Source organism: Polistes dominula, unplaced genomic scaffold (assembly GCF_049000335.1).
Source record: "Polistes dominula isolate Pdom_NZ unplaced genomic scaffold, Pdom_raw_medaka contig_26, whole genome shotgun sequence".
NCBI classification, from domain to species: domain Eukaryota; kingdom Metazoa; phylum Arthropoda; class Insecta; order Hymenoptera; family Vespidae; genus Polistes; species Polistes dominula.
Genome location: NW_028300939.1, coordinates 3,088,081 through 3,112,893, shown reverse-complemented (window position 1 = coordinate 3,112,893; position 24,813 = coordinate 3,088,081). Strand labels below are relative to the sequence as shown.

The following is a 24,813-nucleotide window of genomic DNA, read 5'->3' as shown; positions in this document are numbered from 1 at the left end:
TCTTTTCAACAATTTTATTTTTAAAATGTAAATTATATATTATAAATTAACACGTTAACTGTGTGTATGTGTGTGTGTGTCATGTGAACGACGGGAAATATTCTGAACTGGCCCAATCACTGGCCGTATTTAGCTGACGCTTGTTTTTAGTTCTCTTACAAGGTATATTAGTAAATATTTCGAATGATATTTCACAAAATATGAGACTACTGAATTGTTATTAAAAATGATTTACAATGAAATTCTTTGAAACAGTCTAAACAAAGTTGGAGTTGTTCAGTTTTGCATACGTTTTGCATAAAACGTATTAATACGTGACCCGCCGACCGGCGTCAGTCTATGGAAAAGGTATTAATAGATTAAATGCCACGTCAATTTTACTGGAATTGTCTGTGGCGCCACGATGTGGAATATATTTCTATTAATCTAGGCACGGCGATCACCGGTGGCCCTCATGGCATTCAACCTGTTAATACCCGACCCGCCGATAGTGTGTTAATTTCTGGTAAGACGAGGAATATAAAATAATTTTCGACGATCTACGAGATCCTCCAAGGTGTTAAGATCAGGTAAAACAGCTGGTATTTCAAAGTGGATATCCGACCAAGATGGTTGCGTCGTATACCGAAAAGATTCGGAACCCTTGTTGAGGTGGTCATCCGTGTAATAAGCTTCTGTAGACGTAGGAGTCTTTGGATAATAGGGATCGTATTCTAATTCACTGGGTACTAAAGGTTTCAAAGACATAGTAAGAGCATGAACTGGAATTTCTGTGGTGGTTATCGTCGTTCTCAATGTAGTCGTGGTAGTTGACTTAGCATTAGCCTGGATCGATCTAAGAGTCTCAAAATAAGGGTAATCCCTATTATTGTAAGTATTTGAGTTAGGTCTAGGATTATCATTTGTTGGAAGTTTCGTACTCGAAGTATAGACAGTAGTAGTTTGAAAAGAATTCTTTCTAGGTGGTTGAGTTTTCGTTGAAATCATTGGCACATTGACGAATGTTCGACCAAGTAAACCCTTCGTTTCTAAATCTGACCTCGTGAAACTCGAGAATCGATTAGAGAAAGAAGAGTCTTCTTTAGAATCACGTGAGAATGAACGAGGAGTCGAGGAAAATTGGAAGACATGGTTTTTCGAAGGTGAATCTGTCGTTTTGTGTTCTTCATTTCGATTACACCGAGATTTGTCTAAAATAGATCCAGTTTCTTGAGGATTCATTGATTTCCTATGAAGATCGTGATCTTGCCGATTTCTCAAGAAAACCCTGGCACTGAAAACAAATCCAGGTTGTGTCTTATCGGTCAACGATTGGTCAGGAGGTTGAATCACCTGGAAGGATCTAGAAAAGGAACGATGATCGTTGGAATTATCCAATGACGATGGTGGAACATTGAAACGTGAAGGTACGTTTAAGCCTAAGTTCTCTTTTTCACTTCTACTCCCACGAGGTGACTTTTTACCGTCATAGGAAGTAGCACAACAATCGACGAGTCTCGCGTGATCACAAATTAAGGCATCTTGTCGGAAGGCTGTTTCTTCCGGGCAACGATAGCTGAACTTGTTACCATGATCGTCACACGTATGATAAACTTTACAATCGGCTTCAATGTCTGCGTAGAATCCCATGACTCTACCGAAACAGGAAAAATTTGTTCTCAATGGTGGGGGTGTTGTATTCTGTAAAAAAAAAGCACATCATTATTTTTGTTGTTTGCATTCTAACTAAATATCACGGAACTTAGATAATTAGGAGAACGATCACAAGAAAAAAAAGAGAAACAGAGAGAGAGAGAGAGAGAGAGAGAAGTTACAAACGGTGTAGCATATTCATTAATACGTTGGGGATACACTAATTTTTAAACTAAACCCAGATAATAAATAACCAACGTCTTTTCTATTTCAAAAACCTTTAATTAATATTTTTGAATCATCCCTACACGCCTGTTATGGCGAGAATGATTTTAAAACGGAACTTAGATAATTAGGAGAACGATCACTGTCTATAAAAGTATCCCCAAAATATAAAACAAATAAAGTTTTATTCCAGAGTGCGCTGCAGTCGCTTAGATCAATTAGCGCTCAACAATATTAAATGAAATCATTTGTGCATACCTAAAATTATAAACAGATTTATGTAATTATTGTTTATTCAATTATTTATTTAAAATTTGACGAACAAGCAGACTAATGAAGGGAGAATAATTCTAAATAATGTTATATATTTTATATTGGTTATAAAACTGTTTGTCGTTGATTTAACTCCGATTTTAATTTTCTTTCAGCTGAATAGCCACTAAAACAATTTTTTATAGCAAACTTTTTCACCATTTTCAACAATACTATTTTTATTTCTTGAAAAACGTTAAAAATGTTGAACAAATTGAACATCAAAAATATTTATCCACGAGTATGTTAACAAATACGTAATGCTCAACAGTTTTCTGTGACGTCATTAGGATCTAAGTGATCATCATGCCGCCCTAGTGGCAGAAATGAGTATTAGTAATTTGTTACTTTTTTAGGGGACACAATTTATGACAAATTGTTGATAATAATCAAATAAATCATAAATATTTTTCTTTTGGATAAATGAAACTCGTACATGAGAATTCTGTGAATACATCTATGGTATTCTCTACGAATGACCTTGCCTTTCTACCACGATCCTATACTATCATCTTTTTGCTAGCATTTCAAATACCACAGTGGGTTCTCTGCTATACCATATTTATCGCGTAATCACGTTGAGATCAACGTAACTCATTGTAAGTGCAACGTCGATACCATTACTGCACGGTAGTATTACTGTCTAATTACACCATAACTGTTAAAATTACCTACTGTAATTTCCAAAGAAGGATCAACTTGATAAACTGAGATGATATTTAGTTACACTCGAGTATATTCTAGTTTGTATTTTTAAGAAATATTATTCCTTTTTTTGTTTTCTAAAAATTTCATTAAATATTATCTTAAATCTTACAGGAGTATTTTACATAAAATTGACCATTTTTGACCTTCAACCCTTTTTCGATTTTGTTGAAACCTTTTTTATCATTTTTATATTTGATTAAACAAACTTTTTGAGAATTTTTTTCAGATTTTTTTGGCCAATCCCAAAAAAAAGGGATGATTTTCTCAAAAATTCAAAATTTTCGTTCTATTGTTTTTTGAAATTGTTATAACTTTGTCAAAAATAGATTTATCGGGAGATTTTTTTTTAATTTTTTTGTTTTTAAATGTACTTTTTGCAAAAAAGTATACTAAAAATATTTAAAGTTGAATTCTATAAGAAATTTCGTTTTTTTTTTTTGGAAAATAACCTTAAATTTTTCAAATTTTGGTATTTTAAATTTATTTTTTGAACTTTCGTTCATTCCTAACCTAAATCATACTTTTCCCAGATGGGCTGAATTTTTTTTTCTATTTTTTGTTTAATTTTAAAATTTTTTGTTTTTAAATGTACTTTTTGTAAAAAAAATATAAAAAAATATTTGAAGTTGAATTCTATAAGAAATTTCGATTCGTTTTGGAAAATAACCTTAAATTTTTCAAATTTTAGTATTTTAAATTTATTTTTTGAACTTTCGTTCATTCCCAACCTCAATCATACCTTTCCCAGATGGGCCAAATTTTTTTTTTATATTTTTTGTTTAATTTTAAAATTTTTGGTTTTTAAATGTACTTTTTGTAAGAAAATATAAAAAAATATTTGTAGTTGAAATCTATATGAAATTTCGTTTTTTTTTTGGAAAATAACTTCAAATTTTTCAAAGTTTTGTATTTTTAATTTTTTCCCCTTTTTCTTTCCTTTTAAACTTTCATTTATTCCTAACCTAAATTAAACCTTCTCCAGATGTGCTGAATTTTTTTTTCTAATCCTCTTTATATAATAATTATTATTATATTATTTATATATATAAAATAATTATATAAAAAAAATTATATAAAAAATATATATATATATAATAATTAAAGATTATAATTTTCGAATTTAATTCCATAAATACTGTTTTAAATATGATTGCACATAAATTTTAAAAATTATCATAGCACAGTGTGTGCATTAATTTTTTAAATTATCATTCATTATTTTATTTATAACTGTTTTTTTTATTGTTATTTTGAAATGCAAAAAGGTTAATTCGAAATGAAAAATTGTTATTTTGACCTGAAAAACCTATATATGAATAAAAATCTTCAAATAATTCAGTACTCATGGGGTTAAATACATTGAAAAATATTTATATTTATTCAATTAGATTTATTTTAATATAAAAACAAAATTATAAATGCCAAAATAATAAAACGAAAAATTTTAAAATTAAAAAAGAAATAGAAAAATACCAAAATTTGGAAAATTTCAAAAAAGAAACGAAATTTCTTATAGAATCTAACTTCAAATATTGTTTTAATGTTTGTTTTTTTTTTAAGTACATTTAAAAACAAAAAATAGAAAGAAAAAAACGTTCTGATGTCTATTTTTGACAAAGTTATAGCTATTTGATCAAAAAATTGAACAAAAATTATGAATTTTTCAAAAATTCATAATTATATTTGAATTTGTCAAAAAAATCTGAATAAAATTCTCAAAAAATTCGTTTAATGAAGTTAAAAATGATAAAAAAAAGTTTCAACAAAATCCAAAAAAAAAGTCATGGGTCAAAAGTAGTTGATTTGACTTGAAATTCCCTAAATATATATGTATAATATATTACAATAATAATAATAAATTGACTCATGTTACAATCCCATATGATAATTCTCGATCAATTTAATAAAAACAATTAATTCTATTACAAACTTAATAATTTTCTAATTAAACCAACGGTAATCTTAAAATACTTACAAACACTTCTTCAGGACGTACAATGACGATGAATATGGTACTGTATAAAACAATTCCGAGAATCCACGATTCTATCCGACGTTCCATTCCGAAAAACACAATTGTGACAAGATTTTTGTCAAGTGTTATTTAATAATATGAATAAAATTGCCGGTTAAACGTATAGACTATCTACTATACGACAATACAACGAGTTCAAGTGAAAGTGACGAGGATGAACTTAGAATGTTCACTCAAATTTCTGTCGTTTACACCTACTATGTTATTCTATCTTTCTTTATTTCGTTTACGAGTTCACGTATAACATATAAGGTTGTTTTCCATTGTTCTCATTAAACCAGGAAGATCCTGATCCGTCTTCGAAGGAAGAGACAAGACTGGAACACGAGCGTTTTGCGTGAAAGGAACAACCGGTAAATGCCATTGCACATTACAGTCTCTCTCCTTCTACCTCTGTCTCTCTCTCTCTCTCTCTCTCTCTCTCTCTTTCTCACTCATTCTTTCTTTCTTTATTCATCTCGAAGAAGAACATTTCAGGTCGGTTCATTGTTTATTCAAGCAAGCGATAACTTCGCAAGTTGTTTGGCGAGAAAAGGTAGATATGATCAGGTAATTGAATCTGACTAGGTAATAAGATGAAATTTCTGTTTTACACAAGACAAAAATAATAGAGTCTCTTGTACTATTATTTATTATTACTTTTCAACCAGATCATGTATGAAATAATCAAAGAGGTGAAAACAACTGGAAAAGGAGGAGTAAAGTTAGGAAAGGAAAATATTAAAGTAATATGTTACGCCAATGATGCAGTCAACATATTGGAAGATGAAAATGATTGCAAAGGATGTTCTTTCTTTGTTCTCCACTTACCCATATGCACTTATAATAATCTTAGTTAGTACCCTGACCACCAGTGGGCAATAGTAGATACTTAACGAGATTATGGTACAATGCTATCAAAGAATACAGTATATGAAGTATATTTTGTTAATTTTAGGTAATTATATTAGGTTGGGGAAAAAGTTATCCATTATTTTTACGTTAACTTCAAGCCTTTATTTAACATATAAGTCTGTCTGATTTTGATCAAATATGCACCGTTTTGTTCGTTAATTTATTGCCGTTTTAAAGATAGCTTCACAATACCTGTCTCATAAAAGTCTTGGTTCCTATTTGCGATAAACTCTAGTGATCGATTTTTTACAATCTTCTTTTAATGTCAATTTCTTATCAATAAGAAAGTTTTACAGTGCAACAAAAAGATGGTAATCGCTTGGTGTAAGGTCTGGTCTATATGATGGATGCATCAAAACTTCCTAACCAACCTCCTGGAGCTTGTGGGGAGTCACTATAGACATGTGTGACCTGGCGTTGTTCTGATGGAACACAACACTTCTCCTGTTGGCCAATTCTGGCTGGTTCTGGTCAATCCCTAGCTTCAAACGGTCCAGTTGTTGACAGTAGAGATCCGAATTTAGTGTTTGGCCATATTTAAACAACTCATAATAAATGATTCCTTTTCAGTCCCACCAAATGCACAGTAGAACCTTCCTGGCCATTAGTCCTGGTTTGGACACCGTTTAAGTAGCTTCATCGCGCTTTGACCACGATCATTTTCGCACAATATTGTCGTATGTGACCCATTTCTCATCCCCAGTCACCATCCGTTTAAGAAATGGGTCGATTTCATTCCGTTTGGCCAAGGCTTCGCAGATGGAAATTCGATGCATCATGTTTTTTGATGTTAATTGGTGTGGCACCCAAACATCGAGCTTCTTTTTGAATCCAGTATTGCGCAAATGGTTGATCTTTAGCTCGAACATTTCATTAATAAACTCAGCCCGAATCATAAATGGCGGATATTTCACAAGTATCGTTTAACGTGATCCCAAGTCAAATTAATAGTGGAACCACTACTAGTTTTTTGGATCAGTATTGTGGGACGAGCGCCTCCATGCCAAACTTATCAGGCATTCGTGAGAAGGATTGGTCGGTGGGCCCTGGATAGCTCAATTGGTTAAAGAGCAGTCGCCCGGAAAGCGAAAGATCTGTGGTTCGAGTCCCCGGTCCAGTCAGTCTAGCGGTCCAATTTTTTTCACGAATCCCATAGTATTGCTTAGTTCTGTTTCCAATATTGAATTATTAACATGTTTTATTCTATCATCTTTGCTAAACCAACTAGACTTAGAGAATAGTCGAGTATAGCCGAATATAGTAGAGTATTGTCGAGTATAGTTGATTATAATAGAGTATAGTCGAGTATAATTGAGTATAGTCGAGTATAATAGAGTAAAGTCGATTATAATAGAGTATAGTCGAATATAGTCGAGTATAATAGAGTATAGTCGAGTATAATAGAGTATAATAGAGTATAATAGAGTATAGTCGATTATAATAGAGTATAGTCGAGTATAGCCAAATATAGTAGAGTATTGTCGAGTATAGCCGAGTATAATAGAGCATAGTCGAGTATAATTGAGTATAGTCGATTATAATAGAGTATAGTCGAGTATAGCCAAATATAGTAGAGTATTGTCGAGTATAGCCGAGTATAATAGAGCATAGTCGAGTATAATTGAGTATAGTCGAGTATAGCCGAATATAGTAGAGTATTGTCGAGTATAGTCGAGTATAATAGAGTAAAGTCGAGTATAATAGAGTATAGTCGAATATAGTCGCGTATAATAGAGTATAGTCGAGTATAATAGAGTATAGTCGAATATAGTCGAGTATAATAGAGTATAGTCGAGTATAATTGAATATAGTCGAGTATAGTCGAATATAATAGAGTATAGTCGAGTATAGACGAATATAGTCGAATATAATAGAGTATAGTCGAGTGTAATTGAATATAGTCGATTATAATAGAGTATAGTCGAGTATAGACGAGTATAATAGAGTATAGTCGAGTATAGACGTGTATAGACGAGAATAATAGAGTATATTTTTTTATTTCACATGTATCACCAGCCTTAACTCTGTATAAAAATCGTTGTTAGACGGGGTGGCAATTACATCCACCACAATTCTCATAGTCACAGTATTTAAATGTCGGACAACTGCTGCGCATTTTACGTCATCTGAGCATACAGTATAAACGGAAAATTCACGCTCTAGCATAATGAATCATAACTTACGCTCATCTCTCCAGAATTCGTTTGCCTGTATCTCGAATTATTTGTTCAAAGTATTACGATCTGCGTCATTCTTTGTTTTGACCATTTTTGTTCCTTGACTTTTCATTTTGTTGATTCCCGAGTTTTGGCATCAATTATTTATGTAGGGAACCAGGACGATGGAAAAAAGCTGTCTGAAGAATTTATATTCATTTTCGGATTTTACCAAGAAGAAAATATCAAATTTATAATAATTATCAGCAAGTACACTATTGAACATCTTTCGACCATTACATTATCTTTGAACTTAACTTGTGTGGTTCTCATATAGAAACAAAATGCGCTAGTGTATCACCTTGATACGCAGGCGCGTATTGCAAGAGTTAATAAGGGACCCTGTAGGAGGGACGCGCCAAAGAATTTTTGAGGGACAGGAACTTATGTAGTCACGTGATTGCACGCGAATGCATCAAACATTTTAAATAGTATAAAAGTTATATATAGTAATAGTGAATAGTGTAGGCAGTAGAGTGGTGAATTGGTTTGAAAAAATTATAAAATAATGAATTGCATCAAATACAGACAAAAAATGAACAATATCTAATGATAATTAAAAATTTATATTAAAATAGAATAGATTACACAGCAAAATTATTATACATTCAAAAAGAAAGATTTAATTAAGTTTGATTTGGTAAAAGGTATTAAAGTATTTTGAAATTTCAAAACAGCTTGTAGAAATTTATACAATTTTAATAAATACAATTATCTACTATATATATTATATTTACAATTATTTCAATCATTCGTACAATTTGTTTTTAATTTCCAGTATTAATAAATCAGCTAAGATTTAGGATTTTCGATACCTCTATTTAATGTTCTAGGAGATGGTAATGGATAGCCTTGTTTACGAAGCTCTTTGTAACCCGATAAACCACAAGCAAATTTTATTTTATATGATTGATCTAGCGTGGTATTTAGAAATTTTGGAGTTTTTTTACACAGACCGGTAATAAGTTTGACTTGATCTTCATTAAAAATAGAATAAATTCGATTTTGTAAGCTGTTACTCCTACATACTTTTTGTTGTAAATCTTTGATCTGCTTTTTAAATTGATTTCGGGATTTTTTATGTTGTGTTTTTATAATCTTAATTGTTCTCAGATTTCTACTTAACAAAGTTTTTAATTTTTTAATTGTATTAACGCAATCCTTGTGATCTCGACTTTCACTCGAATTAATTTCATCACAAATACTGTCAATTTCTTTAAACATGAGTCCATTACTTGTATCTTCAATACTTTCAGATGAAGCGTGTAACAATTCTTCATTAGTGTCACCTGCAAAATTAACGTAAAAAAATACCATATTAGACAATATTACACTTCTAAATACTAATTTATACTGTAATATTCACATATTACATTCCTAAAATAACTTTACTATTGTGGGTAAAATTAATGACTTACATGGTTGTGTTATTGTGGCATGCTCATCGAGTGTTACATTTGACAATGAGATATCTAAAAATATGAACGTTTATTTATACTTTTTCCTTTATTAAAAATTAAAAATGTTTTTAACTGCAATTTATTATCATACCTTTAACATCATTTGCTTGAGTTAATGGTGACGAATTGGATTCCACACAGCAAGCTGAATTCTTTTCAAGTACTGGTCTAGCAGTGGAAACATTTTCCGATATTTTTGTTGTTGATATGCTTTTTGCATCTTGTTTAGACATAATTTCTTGTTGAGCTACGTACAATTGAAATAATTTTTAAATAAATTGTTATTGTAATTGAAACGTATGAGAAATAAAACTACTATTTACCTGGAATACAAGTTGCAGTAGTAGAAGGAAGTACATTTGACAAATCAGATTTATTTTTTACGTTTCCCAGTACATTTCTTTTCAAAATACTTTTGATTAAAAGATAATGTAACACCTGAAACAATATACGTAGGATGGAACCTAAAAAGTAGCAACTATTTATTCACAACCGTTATGATAGAGTTACATGTTTGCACCTGTTACTGTCCTCCAAAGTAGTCGCCAACGTTGTATAGAACCCGTTGCCAGCGATTTGGAAGGCGTAGTATACCGTCAGCAAAGCCAGTTCTGTTGATGGTGCGAATCGAGCAGTCTACTACTGCCTGTCGAATCTCTGGAACAGTTCTGAAGCGAATGCTACGATGGGTCCCGCATGAATTGACGGAAATGCAGAAATGGATGCGTTACGTCGTTGCTCAGACGCACCTGGAGCGCTATGAGCGCGATGGAGAGGCTTCCTTACACCGTATCGTAACACTGGATGAGACATGGCAGTAGACCGCTCCATTTTCACCATCAACAGAACAGGCTCTGCTGACGGTATACTATGCCTTCCACATCGCTGGCAACGGGTTCTACACAACGCTGGTGACTACTTTTAAGGACAATAACAGGTGCAAACATCTAACTTTTTTGTATAGGTTGTGAATAAATAGTTGCCACTATTTAAGTTTCAACATACGTATAAAATGCTATTTATAAGAAGAAGTAAAATGTACAAAGTACAATATTATATATAGATATCAAAATAATATACAGAATAAAATTTAATATCTTACCTTTTTTATCTGTTAAAGTACTAGATTGGATAAAAATAGTAGGTACTGCAGTGTTTTTTAAACGTCTCTTTCCATTTACTATCTTCCAACAGTCTTCGGAAAAATGTTTCTACAAATGATTTATTTTTCATTTAATATTTATTAGTTTAGTATAATATCAATTAAAAATAAGTATAATCAGACAAAATCTTACATCACATAAAACTGAATATTTTTTCATATTTTCAGCTGCAACATTGCTATTTTGCAACCACAATTTTCGACGTTCTTCTTTTTTTGGAAAATGAAAAAATTGACGGTCTTGCATAGTTTTAGTTGAACTATTGCAGTAATTAAGAATACACTGTCGAACCATGATTATTTATTACAAACAATGTCTGTAAACAAACGATAAGTTATAGGTTAGGTTTGTACATTTATACTTGTAATCATTAAATGAGTAAATTAAACTTACACTTATAGAAAACTACTAAGTGTTTTCGATAATTTTACAATTTCTATTTTCATTTTGTTAGCAACAAAACAATTAAATATAAATATCACAATAAAAACTATAGGTATTCCAAACTTAAACTGATCACAGCCGTTATTTATACATAATGAAGAAAAACGTGGTTGCGCGCAGTGAAGCCCAGTGCTGTCAGATCGTGGGTAAATCTTACCCTCTCCCTGTGCCACTGGGATTGCACACAATGAAAGTTTTCCATGTCCGTGTGTTTGGGATGTCGAAAGAAGCCGAGTGTAACCGAAGTTGGCGGTTGGCCACGAAGTGGCACACTATGAAAGCGACTCGTGTCCATGTGTTCGGACGACACGAGTCGCTTTCATAGTGTGTCACTCCGGCGTGTCCGCCAACTTCGGTTACACTCGGCTTCTTTCGACATCCCAAACACACGGACATGGAAAACTTTCATTGTGTGCAATCCCAGTGGCACAGGGAGAGGGTAAGATTTACCCACGATCTGACAGCACTGCCTAGCACGCCTTACCCAACGAAATGTTACGTGTCGGTGTCTCGAGAAACCGAAAGAAGCCGAGGGAAGCCGAGGTTAGCTGCGTGACAGAAGAGAAATAATACCCCCGCCACGTGCCGCGGAGAAATACATGACATAATAACATTTGAATAATGTATAAAACAATACACATACATGACACGTAACATTTCGTTGTGTGCGAGCCGTGCTGGGCTCGAGAGAAGGGGTAGAAACGTTCTACTAGAGACCCTATAGGAGGGATGCGTCATGTAAATTGCAAGGCTGAAAATGTGGGGGGACAACTTCCGTTGCATCGCCTAGCCATGTTTATCTTTAGTATGTATTACCGACTGTGGTTAGTTTAGGCTTGGAATTCTTATAGTTTTTATTGTGATATTTATATTTAATTGTTTTATTTTTTTAGTAGTTTTCTATAAGTGTAAGTTTAATTTACTCATTTAATAATTACAAGTATAAATGTAATAACCTAACCTATAACTTATCGTTTGTTTACAGATATTGTTTATGATAAATAATCATGGTTCGACAGTGTATTCTTAATTACTGCAAAAGTTCAACAAGAACTACTCAAGATCGTAAATTTTGTCGTTTTCCAAAACAAGAAGAACGTCGAAAATTGTGGTTGCAAAATAGCAATGTTGCAGCTGAAAATGTGAAAAAATATTCAGTTTTATGTGATGTGAGATTTTGTCTGATAATACTAATTTTTAATTGATTTTAAGCTAAATTAATTAATACTAAATGAAAAATAAATCATTTGTAGAAACATTTTTCCGAAGACTGTTGGAAGATAGTAAATGGAAAGAGGTGTTTAAAAAATACTGCAGTACCTACAATTTTTATCCAATCTAGTACTTTAACAGATAAAAAAGGTAATATATTAAATTTTACTCTGAATATTATTTTGATATCTATATATAATATTGTACTTTGTACATTTTACTTCTTCTTATGAATATGTAGTAGCATCTTATACGTAGGTTGAAACTTTAATAGTAGCAACTATTTATTCACAACCGATACAAAAGAGTTACATGTTTGCACCCGTTATTGTCTTTCAAAATCGTCACCAGCGTTGTGTAGAACCCGTTGCCAGCGATGTGGAAGGCATAGTATACCGTCAGCAGAGCCTGTTCTGTTGATGGTGAAAATGGAGCGGTCTACTGCCATGTCTCATCCAGTGTAACGATACGACGTAAGAAAGCCTCTCCATCGTGCTCATAGCGCTCCAAGTGCATCTGAGCAACGACGTAACGCATCCATTTCTGCATTTCCGTCAATTCATGCGGAACCCATCGTAGCATTCGCTTCAGAACTGTTCCAGAGATTCGATAGGCAGTAGTAGACTGCTCGATTCGCACCATCAACAGAACTGGCTTTGCTGACGGTATACTACGCCTTCCAAATCGCTGGCAACGGGTTCTATACAACGCTGGTGACTACTTTGGAGGACAGTAACAGGCGCAAACATGTAACTCTTTTATAACGGTTGTGAATAAATAGTTGCCACTATTTAAGTTCCATCCTACGTATATTGTTTTAGGTGTTACATTATCTTTTAATCAAAGTATTTTGAAAAGAAATGTACTGGGAAACGTAAAGAATAATTCTGATTTGTCAAATGTACTTCCTTCTACTACTGCAACTAGTATTCCAGGTAAATAGTAGTCTTATTTCTAATACGTTTCAATTACAATAACAATTTATTTAAAAATTATTTCAATTGTTCGTAGCTCAACAAGAAATTATGTCTAAACAAGATGCAAAAAGCATATCAACGACAAAAATATCGGAAAATGTTTCCACTGCTTGTCCAGTAATTGAAAAGAATTCAGCTTGCTGTGAGGAATCCAATTCGTCACCATTAACTCCAGCAAATAATGTTAAAGGTATGGTAATAAATCGCAGTTAAAAACATTTCTAATTTTTAATAAAGGAAAAAATATAAATAAACGCTCATCTTTTTAGATATCTCATTGTCAAATGTAACACTCGATGAGCATGCCACAATAACACAACCATGTAAGTCATTAATTTTGCCCACAATAGTAAAGTTATTTTAGGAATGTAATATGTAAATATACCAGTATAAATTAGTATTTACAAGTGTAATATTGTCTAATATAGTATTTTTTTACGTTAATTTTGCAGGTGACACTAATGAAGAATTGTTACACGCTTCATCTGAAAGTATTGAAGATACAAGTAATGAACTCATGTTAAAAGGAATTGACAGTATTTGTGATGAAATTAATTCGAGTGAAAGCCGAGATCACAAGGATTGCGTTAATACAATTAAAAAATTAAAAACTTTGTTAAGTAGAAATCTGAAAACAATTAAGATTATAAAAACACAACATACAAAATCCCGAAATCAATATAAAAAGCAGATCAAAGATTTACAACAAAAAGTACGTAGGAGTAACAGTTTACAAAATCGAATTTATTCTATTTTTAATGAAGATCAAGTCAAACTTATGACCGGTATGCGTAAAAAAACTCCAAAATTTCTAAATACCACGCTAGATCAATCATATAAAATAAAATTTGCTTGTGGTTTATCGGGTTACAAAGAGCTTCGTAAACAAGGCTATCCATTACCATCTCCTAGAACATTAAATAGAGGTATCGAAAATCCTAAATCTTAGCTGATTTATTAATCTTGGTAATTAAAAACAAATTGTACGAATGATTAAAATAATTGTAAATATAATATATATAGTAGATAATTTTATTTATTAAAATTGTATAAATTCGTACAAGTTGTTTTGAAATTTCAAAATACTGTAATACTTTTTATCAAATCAAACTTAATTTAATCTTTTTTTTTGAATGTATAATAATTTTGTTGTGTAATCTATTCTATTTTAATATAAATTTTTAATTATCATTAAATATTGTTCATTTTTTGTCTGTATTTGATGCAATTCATTATTTCATAATTTTTTCAAACCAATTAACCTCTCTACCCCTACACTATTCACTATTACTATATACAACTTTTATACTATTTAAAATGTTTGACTTATTCGCGCGCAATCACGTGACTACATAAGTTCCTGTCCCTCAAAATTCTTTGGCGCGTCCCTCCTACAGGGTCCCTATAGTTAATTATCTACTATCGCCCACTGGTGGTCAGTGTACTAACTAAGATTATTATGATTTTACATCAAGTAGACTTTTAAGTTTTTATATAATTATTATCTTTTATTTTAATATAATATTAATATATATTTTTAAACAGATAGATTTGAAAAGTCGAATACTAAATTAAAGGAAGAATATAACTATTATCCTTTAATAAATTATTAAATTTTTTTAAAGGTAATATTTATTTTCGATTTAAATTCGATATGGCGTCGCGCGCATCGTACCGTACAGATTTTATGTATTAGACTACATATATTCGTTTGTTGATTAAAGAATATATAACATTATCAAACTCCTAAATGTGTTTTAAATGTGTTAAGTTATTTTTATCTGTTAAAAGAACCATGATTTTATCATAATTAAGTGTTTCTATATATTACATACATTTGTGGTCAGTTTACACTGTGTTAGGTTATATTTTAACTAAAATTTACATAGGATTATTTACTTTATTTTCATCAATCTAAAATTCTTAATCAACGGTTACAATATGAACGTTGTTCCTGGGACAGCTTCCTTATTAGGAGAACTTGACAGTATGTCTGATTTTTATTGTCACTATGATTGTTATACTGACATTTATTATTATTTTTTAAAATTGAATCAAATCTATTATTTACAAAGAAAATACATTCACATTGTGCTCGATTACTTGGTCGAGTTTTAATAATTAAATAATAATTGTTTATTGTGTATTTATTTTGTATTACCATATGACTTCTATGACATTTTAAATATTAAGTAGACCAGAAAGTAATGTAGCTTTCTAACCTTAAATTGAAACGAATTAATTTCTAACAAATTTATATTTTTAATCAATAACATAATTAACCTCGTTATCAACAACCTTTCTTTATCTAGTATGCAAATTTTTAATATCAATTTGATTAAAAATCAATCGATTTTTGATCAAAAATATACACAATGTGACATTTGTTGAAACGACATTACTTTCTGGTCCACCTAATATATAGATATATATATATATATATAGTTTATTTCTATTTTGTACTAATATACATATTGTTCTTTTTTGGTTTAGAAAAACTAATGGTTTTGCTGAGAGATGGTAGAACATTAATTGGATACCTAAGAAGTGTTGATCAATTTGCTAACATAGTACTTCATCAAACCATTGAAAGAATTCATGTTGGTAAAGAATATGGTGATATTCCAAGAGGCATATTTATTGTCAGAGGAGAGAACGTCGTACTATTAGGAGAAATAGTAAGTGTGATTATTAGGGTGGATCAAAAAAATCAATTCAAAGACAGAAATCAGTACACATGAAAGTTTGATGATGAATATCTTTTGAACGCTTAATTTAATCGCCAAAACATAAGACACCATTTTTATAGAGCAGTTAATTTCCTACCAAAAATTTGTATTGCGCATTTTATAATAGTCATTTATTGTCTAGTTATAAAATTCATCAACAAAAAATGAAATTTGTCTTAAAATAATCAAACTTAAATCTTCAATATCATTCAAATGGTGAGGTTTACGGAAAAAATATAAGAGACCTTTTTTGTAGAGCATTAAATTTCCTACAAAATTTGTCTAGAACATTTTTCTCTACAATCAATAAATAATGAGGTATGAATTTTATTCTATTTGACTGAGAAAAAAAGTAAAAAACTGCGATTTTTACTTGGATCAAATAATTGATTTTTTTGACTCAACCTAGTGATTATTTTATCAAAAAAAGAAGTACATATTTACAAGAGTAGATAAATGTTTTTTTTATATTTATTCACAGGATAGGGAAAAAGAAAGAAATTTACCATTGACAGAAGTAACGGTGGATGATATTCTAGATGCACAAAGAAGAGAACAAGAAATGAAACAAGATCAAAAACGTTTGATGAACAAGGCATTGAAGGAACGTGGTCTTTCATATATTCCAGATTTGGGTCATGATGATATGTTCTGACCCACGTCTACATCTCTGACAACTACTTTAGAATCATCTCCAACATCTTCACATAATTCTGACAACAACTATGATGTTTGTTGTACATCAGTGTCATTCTATTAACATTACCAAAAATATACATGTGACTTTGAATAACCAAAATTGATTCAAATAAGAATTTGGAAAAATAAGAAAAGAAAAGATTAACAGTATGATCTATTATATACAGGGTGTCCCATATAACTGTATACACGATTTTTCAACTATTTGCAATAATCTAACAAAAAAGTTTGATATGTTTTTGATTGAGTATACATTGCAATAATAATAAAAAAAAAAACGTTAAAAAAAATTCTTTTTGTTTTTTAAAGCTACCTTCGTTTTTTTTTTTAATGACACCCTATATTTTGGATTTTGCATTAATACGAATTCAATGAATTAGTACACCTAACGTACACCTTCTTTGTATTAACTTGAAATTCAGTTCTATAAGCATCAAATGAAAATATTTTGATGAAACGTACAAACTGTAAAAATGTTAATAGCAATAGTTAAAATAGTTTGTTGTAAATAGTCAATTACATTCGTAATTAAATTTTTAATAATATAACATTAGTCCTGAATTTCGAGTATTTTAAATAATAAACATAAGTTATTATCGTCCATTTGTATTCATGGTATTTTCAAGGTAACAAACAAAACATAATAAAAAAAAAGAAAACAAACAAACAAATTTACTTAAACTTTTGTTATTTTTATTGCAATTTATAATCAATCGAAAACAGATGAACTATTTTGTTGTCAGATTATCGCAAGTTACTTGAAAAAATTGTGAATACAGTTATATGGGACACCCTGTATATACATATATATTCATTAAATATCACACATTAATATCTTATAGAATAAATATAGTATTCTATGTCATTTTTAAGTATATAAGTGATTATATAATATTGTACTATTGTCATATTAACAGTATTTATATATTTTTGTTTTTTTTTGATAATAATTCTTTATAAAAATATTAACGAAATAGATGATAATATTGAAAATACTCTTGATATTAATAACGAATTAAAAATTGATATAAAAAAAAAAATAGATATACATATACATATATATATATATAAACTCTACTATAGTAGGTTCTTCAAAATGTTTTAGTAAAATGAAATTTAGAAAATGTTTGTTCATTGTGGTAAATACTTTTTACTTCTTAATTCTACAACAAATTTATATATTACATACCTTAGATATATTAGCATAATATAAAAAAAACAACCATATTATCAATCAATCAATTTTACCCTGATATCAAATTATTATTATATATATATATATTGTGTTTTGTGTGTGCCAAGAGAGCCTAGTATTTAAATATTTTTGAAAGAGACCAAAAAAAAAAAAAAACAATTAGAAGAAACATTTTGTGAAAATATCCATGCCATTATTACCAATTAACATTTAAAAAAAAATATTGATTATTATCATAGATTCGATGAAATGTCATGATTGAAATTAAATTCCAAGTAAGAAAATATTCCTGACAAATTTATACCAAGCTACTTATTATTTAAACAAAAAAAAAAAGAAAACCAAAAAAATATATATATATATAATATAGGATTGGCAGTAAAAACTTGACTAAAAATCACGTTTATATTTAATCAATGGTCATTACTGAAAATTCACATTAATCTGTACTTATATTTTTAAGTATACATCTTCTTCTTCTTCTTCTTCTTCTTCTTCTTCTTCTTTTAACAATTATTTTAAAACGATGTCTCCTGAAATGTATCTTTTACTTTAGTAGAATTTAATTTTGATTCGCTAATCTGTTTGTACTTAAAACTTTGACCACGTTCTGTCTTAGACATATTATCTTTATCCTTTGTAGATCTTTTCGAATCATTACGTTGTAAACTGGTACCACGTTTTCTTGGAGAAACAATATCTTCAATTTTCTCTGAAGAATCATTAGCGCTATTTGCACTACCAGAGGCTATACCAGACGTGTCAGATTCTGGATTATTTCCATCTAAACAACGAAGTAAACTACTAGATAGTCCGTCTTCATTTAAAATATTAATGTCAGATTCTGATTGTTCAAAATCATCGGTGCGTGATGTAAAACTAAGATCAACAGGACTAGCAGTTAATACGCTTCTTGATAATAAATATTCCCTAAATGTGCTTGTTATAGACATTGAACTTTGTCTTGTCATGGTACAACATTCGTCCACAATAGAATTATCCAAATTTTCCTTTTGACATATTTCCGTTGTTACATTTTCTTTATCATCCATGTCAACACCTTCCATGTAAATAATTTCACCATCTGCTGGACTATCTGGTTTACGTAATTTTTCTAAAATAGAAGAACAGTCCACATGAGCGAACAGATCAATGTTTGATCTATGCGAGTTGTTGTCACTGGAAACATTACGTTGTGAACTCTCATTTATACTGGCAAGATCACAAAGATTCGATCCTGATACCATCATAACGGGTTTACGAGAACGTGGAGTCATCATGGTTTCCTGTAATTTTAAATATCATATTTTTTATTATACAATCAGTATCATCATTACCTTGTATATACAAGTAAATAACATGCATACCTGCATAGCTTTGGTCATTTTAGTTGCACTTTGTGTTATTGGACTCATGCTTTTGTCATTATTAGTGATAGGTGTCAGTATGTAATCATTAGCAACTAAACTTTTTCGCAATAAATTTGATGGCGTCGAAGTATGAGCAGCATATACATTCCAAAATCTATTTTTAACCCTTGGAGATGGATGTGAACATGCATTTTCCATACATGAATCATATTTCAATGTCATTTCTAAAGATTTGGCATCAACATCTGCGATTTTATGTGTACAATCAATTTCTACATTTGTTCTTCTAGATATTGGAAATACTGGTTCAGAATTTTGTCTAATCAATTCAGCATTATCAACAGTATCTGATGTTACTTGAGAAGAATACATGTCTGGTGGTTCGCTAGATTGTTTAGACAATCTACTATTATCAGATAAATGAGTATTTTTGTCTGTATTATCTTCATCATTAGAAAATTCATCATTTATAAATGTACTTCCATCTGATGTTTTATTACTTTCCGAACTATTTACAAATGATTGTTCTAATTTTAATGGAGATGATTTGTCGTATGTTATTTCTTGATATTCTTCATTAGAACGTTTATTATCGTTAATATTTACAAAACCCATGAATTTTCTTTTACTTTTATATGTTTTTGAAGTAGGAGCGTTAATACTACCAGTACTGTTACTAATATGTTTAGTGCGTAGAAGATTATTAGTATCAGTACTTGAATTTTCAATATTTAATTCATCATCCGATGTAGTGTAACGAGTTTTTTGAAGAAACGGCTTTTCAAGACTCTGTGTAACACATGCAAAGCATATCAATTAATTCCTAATGTGCTTTCATCATAAATTATTGTAAAATATACAAATTAAAACAAAATTATATGAGACTTTTCACATCAAATCCGACGACCACTTTTGATGAACCCATCCCTGTTTCAATTCTTGCTGAAATTTTGTATTCTAAATGTTTTTGAAAAGAAATATTACAAAAAATTTTTTCATTTAAATTCTATAAGAAATTTCATTTAAATTTTGATATTAATATTTATATTTTTAATTTAATTTTATAATTAATATTATTTTAATTAATAAAATATAATAAAAAGTTGTTTTTTTTTTTTTTTCAAATTTTCCTATTTTTCCATTTCATTTTTAATTTAAAAAATTTTTCGTTTTATTATTTTGACATTTAATTTTGTTTTTATTTTAAAATTAACTTAAATAAATATAAATATTTTACAATGTATTTAACCCTTTGAGTACTGGATTATTTAAAAAATTTTATTCATATACAGGGTGAATTTTGTAACTGGAACGGGTAATAACTTTTTTTTGAGTAACAATAGAAAAAAATCATAGAGGAAAAAGTTAAATGGCACAACAAACGTCAACTTTCTATGACATTACTTTTTTTGAAAATGCATCGATGCACCTGCTAGATGCAGTTGCACTTTTTTTTCAAATGGAACTTTATATTTTTGTTTACACTGTTCGATTCCTTTTTTTATTCTGCGTTAAAAAGTATTAAGTGAAGGTCATCGAAATGTCAATAGTTTACGAGATATTTGATGTTTTATATCAGCAATGTACAGGGTGAATTTTGTAACTGGAACGGGTAATAACTTTTTTTTAAGTAACAATAGAAAAAAATCATAGAGGAAAAAGTTAAATGACACAACAAACGTCAACTTTCTATGACGTTACTTTTTTTGAAAATGCATCGGTGCACCTGCTAGATGCAGTTGCACTTTTTTTTCAAATGGAACTTTATATTTTTGTTTACACTGTTCGATTCCTTTTTTTATTCTGCGTTAAAAAGTATTAAGTGAAGATCATCGAAATGTCAATAGTTTACGAGATATTTAAAGTTTTATATCAGCAATGTACAGGGTGAATTTTGTAACTGGAACGGGTAATAACTTTTTTTTAAGTAACAATAGAAAAAAATCATAGAGGAAAAGTTAAATGGCACAACAAACGTCAACTTTCTATGACATTACTTTTTTTGAAAATGCATCGATGCACCTGCTAGATGCAGTTGCACTTTTTTTTCAAATGGAACTTTATATTTTTGTTTACACTGTTCGATTCCTTTTTTTATTCTGCATTAAAAAGTATTAAGTGAAGATCATCGAAATGTCAATAGTTTACGAGATATTTAATGTTGAAACATGGTCTAAGATCAAAAGTGGACGTAAAATGCGCTCCATATACAAATAAATAAATAATAATAAAAAAAAAGTATATAATAAACAATAAATTTTACCGTAGATAATATATTTTCCTCGCTACTAGATCTGGTGATGTTACATCCGATATTGATATCGATGAATTTTTTATTACCCAAAAGTTTCCTTTGAAAAATGTGCTTCTTTATTGAATCCCCAAGGCTCTTAGTACGAATATTTTTAACATGTCTAGGCGTACCTTGACCATTTTCCTTATTAAATTGCTTAACAAGTCTACGTTTTTTTGCAGACTCTGGCATTGCTTGTATATGAGCATAAAGCTGAGCAAGTGCTGCTTGAGTATCTTGAGTAGAATTAGCTTTTGCTGTTAATTTATGATCAACAAAACTAAATACAGTATGTGCCGTGCCTGTGGTGTCTGGTATAGACTCATCCCACTGTAATAAATAATACAAATGAAAATAATAATCAGTATTTTAATACGTGTAAAATTGTTTGTCTTACATGGTGCGTCTAAAAAGTTCGGTGGTGAATGGTCTCAGGAAATATAGGAAACAAGAGTTACAAAATAAAATACCTTTACTGGCCTTCAAAGTAATCGCCATTGGTTACAATACAATTCTGAATATCGGTTGTGTACAGCTGTTGGAAACTGTCAGCAAACGTTTCTTGTGGAATCGCTCAAAGCACTGAGGTCAAGCTCACGATCTCCAAAACCATTGTGAAGCGTAAGCCTTTTAGGGCTAATTTAAGGCGAGGAAACAGGAAGATATCTGCCAGCGCCAAATCTGGAGAATAAGGAAGGAGGGTGTGGTAGCACAGTGACCTTGCACCTAGCGAGAAAGTTGAGCATTTTGTTCCATTTTGCGCTCCATGTTGCAATGACACGAGTTCTCACACTGACCCTGTTAGCTGGGTTGCAACGTGTACCACCACTTCACTGCAGTGCTTTGCACGATAGGAAGCGTTTGTTGACATGTCCTTCAATGTGTACGTGCGGGCACCTCATTCTTGTTAGCGCAGTTTGTAAAATATGGGACTATTCACCGAACTTAATAGACGCATCATGTATAATAATACTTACATCTGATTTGTTAGGACTTAGTAATTTTCTTTCTTGTTCAATCCAATAAGCTCTAATATCGGTTGCTAATTTAGGAGGAATATCAAATAACTCCAGACTCTTTTTAATCATAAAAGCCACCAGACATGACAAATTTTGTGAATTTATATGTAAAGCTTCGGGTGATAATTTTCTTGGGCATAATAAATGAGGAGTAAAAAGAGTAGCTAGACTATCACAGTTCATTTTGTTATTATGTTCAAATGTTGCAGTCTTATTAAGAAGATTAAGGACACATTTTAATATGTGTCTATTTGGTGGTGGTAAAAGCAATAAAAGCAATTGCAAAGATCTCAGTAACCTGGATTCATTAGTTTTATCATTCAAATTGCACAATTCTGTAATTGAAATAAAGTATATTATACTTTAGTATGTTGGTAATATGTTTTTATCAAAAATTGTCATTAACCCTTTGGGTACACATTTATTTGAAAATTACTTTGAAGTATTATAATAATTTAAATTAATATTTTTAAATATAAATATATAAATTAATATTATATTATATAATTAATATAAATATTTATATTTAAATTATATCTATATTTATATTAATATAATATAATTATTATACATCAATATAATTATATTTAAATATAAATATTAATGTAAATTATTAATATAAATCTATTATATTATTAAATATTATAATAATTAATTAGTATAATATTAAAATTATTTATTACTTTGAGATAAACCAGAGAATGAACTAGTTAAATTTTGTTGTCAGTTTCAATGACGTATAAATGAACGTCATGTGCATTTTTGTCCAAACAAATGTATGACGTATTGATACGTCAAATAAGGTAGTCAAAGAGTTAATTTAAAATATACCATTGAAAACAATATCATCTAATATTATCTAATATACTTTGTATATTAAATTTTACCAGCAATTTGACAGTGAGCAGGAAAATGGAGATCTGTTAAAAGAGGTTCCGATAATTCTGCTAAAAATCCTTTTAAAACGGAAGCACAATCGTGTACACTAAATCGACCATCTTCAAGATTTAAAGGAACACCTTGATAAAGTGCATTTTTAAGATCTTGCTGTCTTGTCAATTTTCCGGTACGTCGAAATATTCCCTCTTGTATAATACCTTTAGTGTTATGTTAAAACAATTATAACACTTAGAGAAAAATATTTAAAAAAAAAAAAAAAATTGTTGTTTAATTGCAAAACCATTGTGTATTATCATTAAAATACTTACTTTGTTCTTTGGATAAATATTCTATTAATTGTTTCACTTGATTTATTCCATTCTCAGATAAACTAACACCTTCTAATTTTTGTAAATTAATAGTAGACTTTGGTTTTCTCGCAAATATACCCCACTTTTTTAATTTGGCCTTCTCAATATTACAGTCATTGCTAAAAAGATATTATTTTCATTAGAAAATAACACATTCACATTCATCTGAATATAATTTTAATTAGAAAAATAACACATTCATTCATCTTAATATAAAAATAATAATAATAATAATAATAATAATAATAACATATTTGAAAATAATATGTGAAAATGTGAAAAAATAATTTAGAAATTTTCTTTGATACAATTGTTCATAACTTACTCCTCGGTATTGAGATCTAATTCAAAAGATAAATGCATCTTGACGAGTGTATGAAATTGTTCAGGATTGACTTTTCGCATTCGAAAAGCCAATTTTCCATCAATACCTTCATTAAAGTCCGCCATTATTTAAAACTAATTAAACTTTAAAAACAATTTTAAAGAAATTCTGGCATGTTTGAATTTGTATGTGAAGTATGTACGTTCTCAGTTAAGGTTAATATTATTCAATCAAAACGGTTACATTCGTCTTTAAGCACAATACGTTTTATTTGATTGAATATCGACGTCATGTACGCGACCATGTTAAATGTGCAACGACAATGGAGGATAAACTTCGTACAATATTATTATTAAAGTGTAGTAAGCTAAATAACTTTCACGTGTATTTATTTTTCAGTTATTTGGAAAACCGCGTCGTTTTTCTAATATATAGTGAATTCATGGTAACCAACTTAGTCGTAACAAAAGATGAAATATTACCACGTTTTTTTAACGATTGCATAACCTCATTAATTTTGATTCGTGTACAACTTCATACTTATCACAGGTTCAAACGATGTGGCTGATGCACTTTACTATTTTATCTTAAAAGTGGACTTATACTTTCTACTATACTAAAGTTTGATAACAAAAAGGCATTATTCTTTAATACT

At 29.9% G+C, this 24,813-nt stretch overlaps 5 protein-coding genes and 1 long non-coding RNA gene across 11 annotated transcripts in view; 3 read left to right on the top strand and 3 right to left on the bottom strand.

The window, feature by feature from the left end:
- LOC107071515 (uncharacterized) overlaps positions 1-15,265 on the top strand; it is a 96,758-nt gene extending 81,493 nt beyond the window's left edge. Inside the window, exons 1-7 of one of the 4 annotated variants that reach the window (XM_015330563.2) lie at positions 11,578-11,894; positions 12,075-12,258; positions 12,343-12,451; positions 13,123-13,236; positions 13,313-13,468; positions 13,548-13,601; positions 13,731-15,265. In XM_015330563.2, coding sequence (XP_015186049.2) covers positions 12,097-12,258; positions 12,343-12,451; positions 13,123-13,236; positions 13,313-13,468; positions 13,548-13,601; positions 13,731-14,227 — 1,092 coding nt within the window. In that variant the 5' untranslated portion in view covers positions 11,578-11,894; positions 12,075-12,096 and the 3' untranslated portion in view covers positions 14,228-15,265. Of the gene's footprint in view, positions 1-11,577; positions 11,998-12,074; positions 12,259-12,342; positions 12,452-13,122; positions 13,237-13,312; positions 13,469-13,547; positions 13,602-13,730 lie in introns of those variants that run through there. The other 3 variants (XM_015330562.2, XM_089171516.1, XM_089171517.1) reach the window with 3 other exon arrangements.
- Positions 49-8,454, bottom strand: LOC107071509 (uncharacterized). Of its 3 annotated transcripts, XM_089171515.1 has the most exons (3): positions 7,990-8,427; positions 4,853-6,974; positions 50-1,680 (listed from the first exon to the last, which is right to left on the bottom strand). In XM_089171515.1, exons 2-3 carry the CDS (start codon positions 4,937-4,939, stop codon positions 496-498), a joined length of 1,272 nt encoding a protein of 423 aa, XP_089027641.1. In that variant the 5' UTR covers positions 4,940-6,974; positions 7,990-8,427; the 3' UTR covers positions 50-495. The 3 variants fall into 3 exon arrangements, with proteins under 3 accessions (XP_015186038.2, XP_089027641.1, XP_015186037.2); XM_015330552.2 differs by lacking the exon at positions 4,853-6,974 and having other exon boundaries at positions 49-1,680; positions 7,990-8,454; XM_015330551.2 differs by having other exon boundaries at positions 4,853-8,437.
- LOC107071483 (uncharacterized) lies at positions 8,701-11,215 on the bottom strand. The gene is made up of 7 exons (XM_089171518.1): positions 11,039-11,215; positions 10,778-10,961; positions 10,631-10,693; positions 9,806-9,920; positions 9,574-9,729; positions 9,441-9,494; positions 8,701-9,311 (listed from the first exon to the last, which is right to left on the bottom strand). Exons 2-7 carry the CDS (start codon positions 10,937-10,939, stop codon positions 8,815-8,817), a joined length of 1,047 nt encoding a protein of 348 aa, XP_089027644.1. The 5' UTR covers positions 10,940-10,961; positions 11,039-11,215; the 3' UTR covers positions 8,701-8,814.
- Positions 11,083-24,813, top strand: part of LOC149032886 (uncharacterized) — a 52,833-nt gene continuing 39,102 nt past the window's right edge. Inside the window, exon 1 of the long non-coding RNA XR_016176226.1 lies at positions 11,083-11,218. This is a non-coding gene — a long non-coding RNA (uncharacterized LOC149032886). The remainder of the gene's footprint in view (positions 11,219-24,813) is intronic.
- LSm1 (U6 snRNA-associated Sm-like protein LSm1) lies at positions 15,126-17,262 on the top strand. The gene is made up of 3 exons (XM_015330565.2): positions 15,126-15,265; positions 15,772-15,956; positions 16,489-17,262. The coding sequence occupies exons 1-3, from the start codon at positions 15,220-15,222 to the stop codon at positions 16,660-16,662; spliced, it is 405 nt and encodes a 134-aa protein (XP_015186051.1). The 5' UTR covers positions 15,126-15,219; the 3' UTR covers positions 16,663-17,262.
- On the bottom strand, positions 17,988-24,627 carry LOC107071512 (uncharacterized). Its single transcript, XM_015330559.2, has 7 exons — positions 24,159-24,627; positions 23,792-23,952; positions 23,471-23,680; positions 22,542-22,918; positions 21,535-21,894; positions 19,269-20,060; positions 17,988-19,187 (listed from the first exon to the last, which is right to left on the bottom strand). The coding sequence occupies exons 1-7, from the start codon at positions 24,281-24,283 to the stop codon at positions 18,420-18,422; spliced, it is 2,793 nt and encodes a 930-aa protein (XP_015186045.1). The 5' UTR covers positions 24,284-24,627; the 3' UTR covers positions 17,988-18,419.